The 12,500-nt window shown below is 42.7% G+C and overlaps 1 protein-coding gene across 2 annotated transcripts in view; it reads right to left on the bottom strand.

Annotated features, from left to right (window-relative positions):
- The window catches only part of LOC145416283 (protein-lysine N-methyltransferase SMYD4-like), a 104,053-nt gene that overhangs the window by 31,132 nt on the left and 60,421 nt on the right, over positions 1-12,500 (bottom strand). For both annotated transcript variants that reach the window (XM_080285282.1, XM_080285281.1), the window contains exon 2: positions 8,621-8,679. In XM_080285282.1, coding sequence (XP_080141408.1) covers positions 8,621-8,661 — 41 coding nt within the window. In that variant the 5' untranslated portion in view covers positions 8,662-8,679. The remainder of the gene's footprint in view (positions 1-8,620; positions 8,680-12,500) is intronic.

Below are 12,500 nucleotides of genomic sequence, written 5' to 3' on the forward strand. Positions count from 1 at the left end.
TACACCATTTCATCACTACAAAGAAAGTAAACAGTATACAAACATTAAACACTACAAAAACATCACTACAAACAAACAGATACCAATGGATCACTTAAAAAAACATCGGCATTTCAAAACATCACTACAAACAAACAGAATAATATTAAATAATAATAATAACATAATAATAATAATAATAATAATAATAATAATAATAATAATAATAATAACTGAAGTAGCAATAGTAACGTAGAAGTACTTGTAGTAATAGTAGCAGTAGCCATAGTAGTAATAGTAGTAGTAGCAGTAGTCGTAATCGTAGTAGTAGTAGCAGTAGTCGTAGTCGTAGTAGTAGTAGTAGTAGTAATAGTAGTAGTAGTATAGTAGTAGCAGTAATAGCAATAATAATAATAATAATAATAATAATAATAATAATAATAGTTTATATCCAAGGGATGGTTGGGGTTTATTGCTCACGTAATGCCACCCAGGGATAAGTGAGGCTGGTCACTCTCATATTAAACGTCATGACCAACTTGCCTAGCCCAGGGCTCCTACGCTCCTCGTGGGGCAACATAGGATTGGATGATGGATGGATGGATGGCAAACAGAAACCAAACATTCACCGGCAAAAACAAACAGACAAACAGAAACCAATCATAAACAAACATAAGCCAACTCAAACAATGCAAACAAAACAACAAGAGCACGCAAACAGGAACCAAATAGGCAAAATGGAAACCAAACAATAGCAAACAAACAAATCAAGAGCAAACAGAAACCAAACAACAGGAAAAAACAAATAATCGTAAAAAACACTCACAAGCAAACAAAAAAAAACAATCAAACAGAAACCAGGCACAAGCAAACATAAAAAATCAATCGCAAAAAGAAACCAAACAGTCAAACGCAAACAGAAAACAAACAATAAGAAACAGAAATCAACCAAAAGCAAACAAAAATAAACAATCGCAAGCAGAAACCAGGCACAAGCAAACAGAAACCAAACATATAGCAAACAGAAACCATCACATTACAAGCAAATAAACACTGTCACTACAAATCGGAAAGCACTTGATGCAAGAGAGAGAGGGGAAAACACACACACACACACATACACACACACACACACACACACACATGCACACACCAAGGCACAGAATACCAAAACTACTCATCAAAAAAACACCAGGGCAAGCAAGCAAACAGGCATATAATCAACGCCAAACTCAAAGCAAACACCAATCTACACGAAAAACGCTCAAAAAAACACAAAGCAAGGCTGTGAATTCAAACCAAACAGCGAAGCAAATAAGGAGAGCCTCTAACCAAACACCAGCCTACAGAAAGAAAAAAAAAACAGAGACCGCAAACCATAAAAACTAAGACGAAAAATTATGAACAAAAACACAAATAAAAACACATAAGCCCCTCTAAATATATAAAAATTGACTGCAAAGCGAAAAGCAATGATAAAAAGCCCCGAAAAATGAGAGGAAAGAAATCTACATATATTTTTTCCTTCATATCCTTTTCCAAATAGGTAAAGAAAAAAATTATGAAAGACCAGACTACTGACAATGACCTACAAAGCAACAAGAATGGCAAACCATTTAGGAACAAGACAACTACAAAATTCTGTATCCCAAAAAAGTCGATTTAAAAAGATACCAGAATAACCAGATAACTTTAATGAAATTTGAGATTAGAATAACAAAAAATGAATTAAGACAGAAAAACAACAAATAAAATATGATATGATGCTAACTACAGTCCGGTTCATGAAAGCTGGTGTTTATGCCCCGCCCCCTTCCTGGCGATGAAGCCCCGCCCCCTGACTGATATACGTGAAGAGATAATGCCACAGCTCTCTCCCACACACGCTTCTCACGCGCCTACAAGCTCACACCTTCTTATTTTACCATCTCCACATCATCCATTCACCCTTTCACCGGCCTCCCCCTTCCTCCCACTCCCTCCACTTCTCTGATCCATACACTTGCACCATCAGTTTCTCATCACCCATATCGCCATGCCACTTAAACACCCACCCCACCCTTCTACACACCATCCTCCCACCTGCCTCTCCCTTCCTTCCACTCCTTCCACTTCTCTGATCCGTACACTTTCACCATCAATTTCTCATCACCCACTTAAAACCACCCTGGTCTGTCCCTTCCACCAAACTGCGCACACTTCCACACACCTCTCTCTCTCAGACTCATTTCCCAACACGCCAGATCATCTCACCCTACATATGGACATCTGGCACTTCATTTCTAACATTTCCTCATCTGCTTCTACTCATACCTCTCTCTTACAGTGTCATTTCTCACCCTGTCAAATCATCTCATCCCACATACGTACATCTGACACATCATTTATACATTTATCACATTTCCACGCCTGCTTCTACACACCTCTCTCTTACAGTGTCATTTCTCACCGTGTCAAATCATCTCACCCCACTTAATACACACTTGGCACTTCATTTCTTACATTTCCACCCTTCTCTTGTTCCTGTCTCTCATGCGTCTATCCCTTACCAATACAGCATTTCTTTATCATATGTTTTTATATTTAGGAATTACAGGATACAAATCAGCTACAAATCCACAACACTCATCAGTTTTAACATCTATCTATCTATCTATTGCCAAAGCCTTAATCCCGTAAAGGGTGGCCACAAACAAATCGCCCCCATGTCGCCCTGTCCCCAGCCATTTCACAGCCCTGCTCCCAATTCACACCCCTCTCTCTCATATACCTCTCCACACCATCCCTCCATCTCATCCTTGGCCTTCCCCTCCCTCTCTCCCCCTCCACCTCACTCACATACACTCTCCTCGTCAGTCTCTCACTCTCCATCCTCTCCACATGGTCAAACCACCTCATATGCCTTTATATATGGGAATTACAGGATACAAATCAGCTACAAATCCATAACACTTCAGTTTTAATATCTGTCTATCCATCTATTGCCAGACGCCTTAATCCCGCAAGGGGTGGCCACAAACAAACCGCCTCCACGTCCCCCTGTCCCCCGCCATTTCACTTCCCTACTCCCAGCTCACATCCCCAGACTTAAATAATCAAAATTCTATGATATTAAAAAGGCAGAAGCGAATGAATAAATAAAAAAAAACGACTACAATACTGACATGGCACAAACTAACCAAATTCACCCAAGTTAAGTGAAATCAATTATACAAACCAGCTACGTCAATCCATAACAAGAATCAGGTTTAAAAAAAAAAAATCGAAAAAATGAAAATCTATATATAAAAGAGAGGAAAGATGCCAATTTTTTTTTTTTTCATGATAATCGAACCCATGAACATCTGCATCAGCGGGACCGTAACTTTAAGAGCACTGGAGGAGGAAATTACAGGGTCTCTCTCTCTCTCTCTCTCTCTCTCTCTCTCTCTCTCTCTCTCTCAGGTACTACTTGTCTTTGCAATTCCTTGTAACTCCTTGTAACTCTCTCTCTCTCTCTCTCTCTCTCTCTCTCTCTCTCTCTCTCTCTCTCTCTCTCTCTCTCTCTCTCTCTCTCTCTCTCTCTCTCTCTCTCTCTCTCTCTCTCTCTCAGGTACTACTTGTCTTTGCAATTCCCTGTAACTCCTTGTAACTCTCTCTCTCTCTCGTGATATTTAAGAGAACCACAAAATGAAAGGCAAGATGTGACTAAAAAGTGAACGGATGAACAACAACAACAACAACAACAACAACAACACCCAGAACGACGCAAAGTGCGTCGCCGGCGGAGGGTATATGATTAACTCAGTCTCGTCTGGAGCTTACAAGAAATGGCCGAAAAAATGACAGGATGAAGAAGAACAAGAAAATAACAACAAAAACATGACTATGAACAAGAACAAGAACATTCAGAACAAGCTAAACACCAGTGCGTCGCCGGCGGAAGGTATATGGGTAACTCCGTCGTGTATGGAGAGCAAGATGCCAAACAGAGACAGGCAATCGGGTGGGGGGGGAGTAAGGGGGGAGGGAGGGGAGAGGTGGAGTAGGGGTGACAGTTGGGGGAGGGGGAGTAGTGGACAGGTGGTGGAGGGGGGGAGGGGGCAGGTGGGGGAGGGGGAGTAGAGGGGAGGGAGGGAAGAGGGGGAGTAGGGGGACAGGTGAGGAGGGAGAGTAAGGGGGACAGGTGGGTGAGGAAGAGTAAGGGGGACAGGTGGGTGAGGAAGAGTAAGGGGGACAGGTGGGTGAGGAGGAGTAAGGGGGACAGGTGGGTGAGGAAGAGTAAGGGGGACAGGTGGGTGAGGAAGAGTAAGGGGGACAGCTGGGGGAGGGGGAGTAAGGGGGACAGGTTTGGGAGGGGGAGTAGGGGGGACAGGTGGGGGAGGGGGGGAGGGGGACAGTTGAGGGAGTAAACCGAAATATCCCTCTGTTCTAACGGGGGGAGGGGGAGGAAGGAGGGGGGGAGGGGGAGGAAGGAGGAGGGGAGGGGGAGGAAGGAGGGGGGGAGGGGGAGGAAGGAGGAGGGGAGGGGGAGGAAGGAGGGGGGGAGGGGGAGGAAGGAGGAGGGGAGGGGGAGGAAGGAGGGGGGGAGGGGGAGGAAGGAGGAGGGGAGGGGGAGGAAGGAGGGGGGGAGGGGGAGGAAGGAGGGGGGGAGGGGGAGGAAGGAGGGGGGGAGGGGGAGGAAGGAGGGGGTGGAGAGGCCAGGAAGGGGACAGCTGGAGTGGGGATAAGCAGGGAGGATGGGGTGAGAGGGGGTGGTGGGGTGAGATGCAGGGGGGAACAGGGGAGGGGAAATGGGTGTGGGTGTGGGAGATAAACTAAGAGACCCTCTGTTGTAGTGGGGGAGAGGGGTAGGGTGAGGGTAAGGGGGTGGGGGTGGTGGGGCTGGGGATAGGGTGAGGGTGAGGGGGTAAGGATAGGGGGAAGGTGAGGGTGGGGGTAAGGATAGGGGGAAGGTGAGGGGGTAAGGATAGGGGGAAAGTGAGGGTGGGGGTAAGGATAGGGGGAAGGTAAGGATGAGGGATATACAAAGGAGCGCCCTCTGCTGTGGTGGGGGCACGGGGGAAGAGAGGGGGTGGGGGTGGGAGGAAGAGGGGGAATGAGGGTGGGGAGATAAATCAAGGCACCCTCTGTTGTAGTGGGGGGCAGAGGGAAGAGGGAGATGAGGTGGAAGTGGGGAGCAGGGGAAAGAGAGAGATGGGTGGGGGTGGGGAGCAGGGGGAAGTGATGGTGTGAAAATGGGGGATAGATATACCAAGTGTCCCCCCCCTTGTGGTGAGTAGAGAGGTAAGGGAGAGTGGGGGTGGGGTGGGGGAGCAACCCAAGGGACCCCCTTGTTGTAAAGGGTAGGGGGGAGACAGAGTGGGTGGAGGTGGGGGGGAACCAAGTGACACCCTCTGCTCTAGTGGGGGGTAGGGCAGGGGGAGGGGGTGAAGGGTGAGGGGAGATGGGGGTCGGGATGGGGGTACATTAAGTGGCACCCTCTGTTATAGTAGGGGTAGAGAGGAGGTAGGGGTGGAGGGAAGGGGAGGAGAGGGGGAGAAGGAGGGGAAGGGGGAAGCTAAGATGTCCTGTATTGTAATTTATTCTTGCTGGGTAGAGGAGAAAAAACTGGGAACAGCAAATGCACATATATTGTCAAAAGAGGAGAAAAGAGTAGTGATATCGTGTGCATTCGCGATCAATAGTTCGTTTACAGTGTCTCGGAACTGCATCAAACCCTAAAGAGATCTTGCTAAACCCTTTCGATCAGACGACACATAACTTTGTCTATTCTTGCTACTTCCAGACGATTCTATTCAACTTAGAAAAGGCCTCTCTTACTGGAGGGGTTTATGAAGGCTATAGCTAACCCCTCCAGCTCAGAAAGTCTCCACTAAGCTGATTTAAACCGTCTGGTGGTAGTAAGAATGAAATAAAAAGCGTCATCGAACCGAGAGCGTTAAAGAGAGCTGGAAGGTTTCGATTATTGCTTCAGTGGTTCGAAACCCTGGATGTGCAAAAGGAATATTGACCGCGACTGTACACCACCCCCGATACAAAACATTTCATGTTATATTTTTCGAAATGCTGAGCTTGACTGTTGAAGGTAACTGTAGGGTCTTTGGCTGAAGAAGAAATGCTATCCTTTAAAGAACTGAACATTGGAAAGTTACTTCTGTCTAACTTGTGATTTTGTCCACTATATATATGTAGGTAACTGTAAGCGGTACAAAAGATCAAATACCAGTAATATACTGTATATGAACAGAAATACATATATAAACGCTTAAGTGTAAATCTTTCCAAATAACTACTGTTGAGGAGTTTCCAAATTTCAGCAACTTCGTTCAAAAACTGTGAGCTATGAGAGGTAAGGTAAGCAAAGTAATAATCCCTGGGAGTCAATCAGGTCAAATATCATAACAAGTCCTAGAGTTGAGGACTGCGGCCTGAGAGGACACGAGATCAATCACAACCTGACACAGGGAATTGTTTGTGGATTTGAATTTCGTTAAAGCACTCTCATCTTTTCCACAATACCCGCCAAAAAGTCATAAAAACACCCCACTACGGCAGATATGAAAAAAACTAGCCTTAGCATATATTAACTTAAAAGGCATGGTATTACTGCCGAAGTGATGATGCATTAAGGTGTGTGGTATCACCTGTTATGCATACGAGAATTGCCAAGCCATTGGGAATTACCTCTCCTGTAAAGGTGCAAAGTTGGTTTCACAGCATAAAAGTGAACAAAAAGATCCCAAAATATACCTTGCAGTGAGGAAAAAATCAACTTATCACAGGAATTTAATGCAAATTATGAAACAAGGGAGAAATTGAGCAAACAGTTTCAAAAGCACAATGGTTCAAAGTGTGACAGCTCAAAATGCAATGATCCAGAGCATTGTGGCTCGAAACAATGGAGGCAACTGGGGATGGTGGTGTACAGTTAACCCTTCAGTACGATGCTGTCACTACTCTTTTAATTTTGCAGTCTCCAGATTCTTTTATTCTACTCAGGAGAGAGTTTTTGAACAGGAGGGATTAGGTCCAGCGACCACTAATCCCCTCACTTCAAGGGCTCCCTCCGAAGTTGAGTATCATCTGGTAGCAGCAAAAATAAACTATAAAGGACGGCCTAGAGCTGAAGAGGTTTAATTCAATAGTTAAATAAATAAAGATGCAGGTGCTGTCAGTTATGTATGAAAACAGAAAAACAACAACCGATCATTAGAGAACTAAAGATGCAAGTCGTGGGCCATTTTTTCGTGGGCTTCAGAAATTCCTCAGCATCTTTTCATTACCAGACTCTTCCAGCATCAGATACACTCAGGAGACACATTTTCTGCTCACTTTACCCTTATCCTTGCCACTGTCTAGAGGGTGTTTGTAGACAGGGTTTCACAAAAAAACAAAATCCTCTACTTCACTTATAAGGTGATAGTTCAAAGTCTTATTAGACTGTATGAGGACAGTTTGCAATGGTACAATGGTGTTCTTACTTGCACAGTCGAGAAAAGTTTTGAGCACCAACAAAAAAGTCTTTATTTGGTGTAAAACCCTGTCTACGACTTCCTTTCACTCAAAGATAAAGGTAGAAGGTAAGCAAACCCTTCGGCTCCTGAGTTTACACTGATGCTGCGAACTTTACCAGAAGAAAAGACCATGCAAGTCTAGAGCTGGGATTCCGCAATGAAAATTCAGTTTGGTATGGTGATATTGTAAGATTTCCTCTGATATCTGATTTGATTAAGTTATATAGATCCTGTAGTTTAATTTCAGTGAGATTTGTTAGTTATTCAATCATGCAGGTTAACTCTGGTGACGTTTGGTCATGTTCCAGCTTCAAAAAGGAGACAGGGAAGCATATAAGTGAAATAATTACTTTCCATTTCTGAATCACTCCTGGTTTGGAGGGCTAATACCAGCAGATTTCATTTCAGTCCCAGCTCTGTGCCAGCCAAATGTCCACATACCACCTTGTCCCATGAGAATATGGCCTCACATCTTGGTCATGCACGTAAATTACAAAGTTTTTCAAGTCCTTCGGGTCTGACAGAGGTCTAGCACAAATTCTGAGTCCTCGGTTGAGTCCTTTCAGTAACCAATCTATACTTCTGTCGGACCACTTAACTGTAATCTCAGAAGCTTCGAATTCCTTATAGCGCCTCCTCCTTAGTGATTTAATTTGCATGTTCTGCTTTAATACTGTCTTCTATGCTATCTACAGTAAGCTATATCTTTTCATCATCGGCATGGCCTTCATCTTTAATGACAAGACAACACTGAGCCTCTGCAATACAATGATGTCTTATTCTAATCTGCTCTTGTTAACCTCCAGATGACTATTCAGCTTAAGGATGATCTCTTTTGATAAAGGGGTTAACAAAGTCCATAGTCCTTCTGGTTCAAATAAGTCTCCCTTAAGCTGGATAAAAATCTGTTGACACCTTCTCCTGAATGCTAAATATATCTTTCTAATAACATAATCAGCATCACAGGCATAAAAAAGGTGTAATAGACAAAGCAAATCACGGAGAAGGAGGTGCTACAATGTTTCTAAAGCCAATGGGAATATGTCTCACTTAACAGGTCTTGAAAAAAACTTAATAAACCAAAAAATATAAAGGAGCTGCTGGCATCTGGTAGTGTTGCGATGTTGCCACGTCTCCAGCCTCACCTATTGAGGTGTGGCAAAGGATCCTGGTACTGGGCGGCCATATTGGATCGAGGTGGTGCCTAAAGTTTGTGGACAATAAGTGTAAGTTCTCTGGCCACAGGGGGAAGAGGGAAGGAGGAATGGGGTAAAGAATGAGGAGAAAGAGAGGAAGGTAAAGGAGAAAGAAGTCCGCCATGGTGCTTTAGAACCGTAATGCTTTAAAATTATATCTCAGATGGGAAGGCAAGCCCCTAATATTTGCTGGGCAATTACTGGAATCCTTGTCGTCTTTAGATCTGGTCAGTTTGTACCCAGTGTTACAGATATAGAGATGCTAGACGTGTTCCGCTCCTGTCTTTGTCATATACACAAGAAATTGTTGTCAAAAAGTGGGGGCTTCCTTTGCCTGTGTGATATGATTTTTGAAGCATACGATCTTAACTCTTGTATTTTAATCTGCTTGGGAAGTTCAGGTTACATTTCAATTAACCCCAGAGATATAAAGACGTCTTTTATATTAAATTCTTGCTACCACCAGACATTTGTACTCAGCTATGGAAAGACCACGAACAATGAAAGAGTTAAGAGAGACTGCATCTTTACTGCAGTTCAAAAAATCTCACTCAAGCTGAATAAAAGCATCTGAGTATATCGAGAATGATGGTAAAATGACGTCAAAGAGAATGGAATGTAGATAATTCACTCATACGCAACCCATCAGACCTAATCTAAAAGCAACGCACTGTAACTGTGACCGAACGCTGATGAAGCTGATATTTACCGCCATGTCAGTTATTTGTGTTATGGAAGGCCTGTGAGGAAGTGGCACAGTAATGGCGGCAGCGGTCTTCCACGAGATACGCCAGACCAAACCTAACAAACTTAATGTACCTATAAAGAATGTAACTGTGACTTAAATCTGCTGAAACTGATATTTACCATCGTGTCTGTTATTTTCTCAGGTTATAAAAGGTCTGTGGAGGGTTTCAACAATATTCTTCCACAGATATGCTTCCAGAGGCTACTAATCAGTCCTGTAAATAATGAATGTGTCTCATGTAACGAGCAAGAACTTTTGTACTTAGATCTACTGTCACACTGGTTTTTACTCTCGTTCGAATAGGCTTAGTACTTCTTCCATAGCTGTTTGTTTTACTTGTTGTACATTAAAATTCTCTCGAATGCTATGTTTTTAATACTGACGTACTTCACATCAATAACATAGGAGAGTATGCTATTAAGGGATGTCATCACGTACTGGCACCAATATTGTAATACCAACATCCCTTAATTCTCCCCCAAACCCTTGAAAGGAGGATGGTGGACTGCAGAAAAGACAGCTTAAACTTGAAGTCCACCAGGTTCACATCCAGACGAGCCTGGGGCCACAAAAACTAATGTCAACAGAGGTACACAACATACACAAGATTAATAACGTGCTATATGAAGACGTAAACAGGTAAAGAATATATGCTACTGAGCCTTTAAAACTCAAGAGAATAGGGTCCCATGATGAAAGTGCTGTGAACGTGACAGCCAAGGTAAACGCACGACACCCCCAGCAAAAGTTGGGACTGTTTTGCCACAACACAGAACGGCTTTTGAAACACAGTGGGGTGTAGTGGAGGTCTCAGGAATGTGGTGGGAAGAGAAGGAAGTAACTGTGACTTCATTCTTTTCAAATCCATTATTAAGCAACATATCTCTTTCTTCACATTATGGAACGTGTGTGAAATAAGAAAATGACACGGTGATAAATACTGGTCTAAAAGAAGTCAGGGAAAATTTGTATCACTTCCCAGTTGGATTATGTTTCTTTGGCTGGATTTAAATGGCTGATGTTTTTTTACTTTTAATGGATTCGTATATTTAGCACAATATCCACAAATATCCAGCATGAGAAGAGATGCCTCCAGACCCAACGTAACAGATCTGACCTCACTGTTCTCAAGAAGTAATCTCCATAACTGACACTTCCATATAAGCCTTATGTACAAAGTTTGTCTTGGTCGATGCAACGTGACTACAGGAAGTAATATTTGCTACGAGACTCATTCAAGGCTCAGTAGGTTCGGTACAGCATCTTGCTTGTTATTCAAAGAGGTCAATATGAATCATTTGAAATTTACCTTCCAGATCTTCCTGTATGCAATTCATGTCAGTTAGAGCTTTACAGTGACTGACTAACAGTGCCAAAGAGGTTACATAACACTAGTACTTTCATGATGATCTGATTATTTTCTTTATATATCAATCTCCGCAGTGATGACCCATTCAGCACTATTAAATTACAACTCTAAGTGGACGACTTGGTGACTCAGGAAGGTTTGGGACTAGCCTCATGTTTAGAGGTTGCTCTTGCTGTAGTACTAAGCCTCAGTGATTGCCAATGAGTTTGTGGGGTGGATGGTCACAAGCTAACACCTACCCACAGAAAGGAAAGAGCCCAATCTACACCATACCACTTATTTCACTGTCCACGTCTTGTATCTGCTCTATCCTTCTTCTAATCCCCTATGACTTTATGACTTTGACTCTTGGTTCTGGCAGCCCCTCACCCATCCTTCTGCTACTTCTTGTCTCCCTTCTACAACCCTGCATATAACTCTCACGTTAGGTCACCTCTTCATTTCCTGGGGATACGCACACAACTGATCTCTGCTGCCGTATTTGCGCTTCGGTTTACATATCACTCTGTTTTTGTCTGTTTTTTTTTTTTTTTTTTTTTTTTTGTAATTATTTGTATTTAAGTTTGATGTGTGTCTGAGAGGGGCTGTGTTTCATGCCATCATCAGCTCAACCTTTATTCCCATCTCTTGAATCCAGTGACGTATTTCCTTTTGAATTGGAAAGCTTATATATACCCTTCTGTAACCAATTCATTAGCAGCAGACTCTCCCGAACTGCATAAAATTGTACGGTAACGGCAAGAAGTAGCTTAAAAACACGTCACACGGTTTCAAAAGATTAAAGAGAAACGCGAATGTGTTTTACTTGTGTTATTTACATGTCAGCGTCTTTGGTCACTGTTTAATTTGGTAGTGTTTCAGCTGAGATTAATTTAACGTATATTCTGTGCTTTTTCAGGTGGGAATTATTTATCAGGTAGAGTAATATAATCTTCGCTGGGAAACATACCCTCTCCGAACGTTTACTGACGGTTCTTAGACTGTATTATTTAAAGGGGGAAGTGCTGGACTCGAGGGGAGCGATGGAGGGAGGAAAGAGAGGAAGATGGAGGAAGAATGGGAGGAGGATGGCACTGAAACAAGAGCGAGATGGGGACAAAATATCTAAATACCTTTACAAACACCTTTCAATATTTCAACAACTCACCTCACAGATATGGGAAAAAAAGAAAAAAAAGTATATCCACATTTGACAAACTTGGCAATGTTAAGATTTTGATATGTGAATTTTACTTAGGAATTTGTTAAACTTATAAAAACATCAATTAAATACCATTCACATATTTTGAAAAACAGAAAATTCTCATGTTCACTAAAATGATATATATGAAAAACCTGAAATACTGAAGTCCACTCTTATTGGAAAAAAAAATAATGATATCTATAAGCAGTATATGTAATCAAATCTAAATACAAATATAAACACATTTTATATATATTTTTGGGAATTAGGGAAAAATTAGGGAAGCAGTCGATTAAAAAAAACACCCGAGAGTGAGATTAGCCATTTACTGGTTTAACTGGGGTTTACACAGGGGGAGGGGGGGACATTCTCTAGACCGGGACCAGTTCATTCGGATTACCGGGAGAGGAACAAGAATTAGAACACCGGGAGATGAACACTCAAGAACAACCGGGAGAACACTCAGTAAACCGGTAAAGTTCAGTATACTAAATTAAGGGCATTTAGTATACCGGCAAAAGGGATACCA

Source organism: Coenobita brevimanus, chromosome 105, assembly GCF_032717465.1.
Source record: "Coenobita brevimanus isolate Jiangsu-jjx chromosome 105, ASM3271746v2, whole genome shotgun sequence".
NCBI classification, from domain to species: domain Eukaryota; kingdom Metazoa; phylum Arthropoda; class Malacostraca; order Decapoda; family Coenobitidae; genus Coenobita; species Coenobita brevimanus.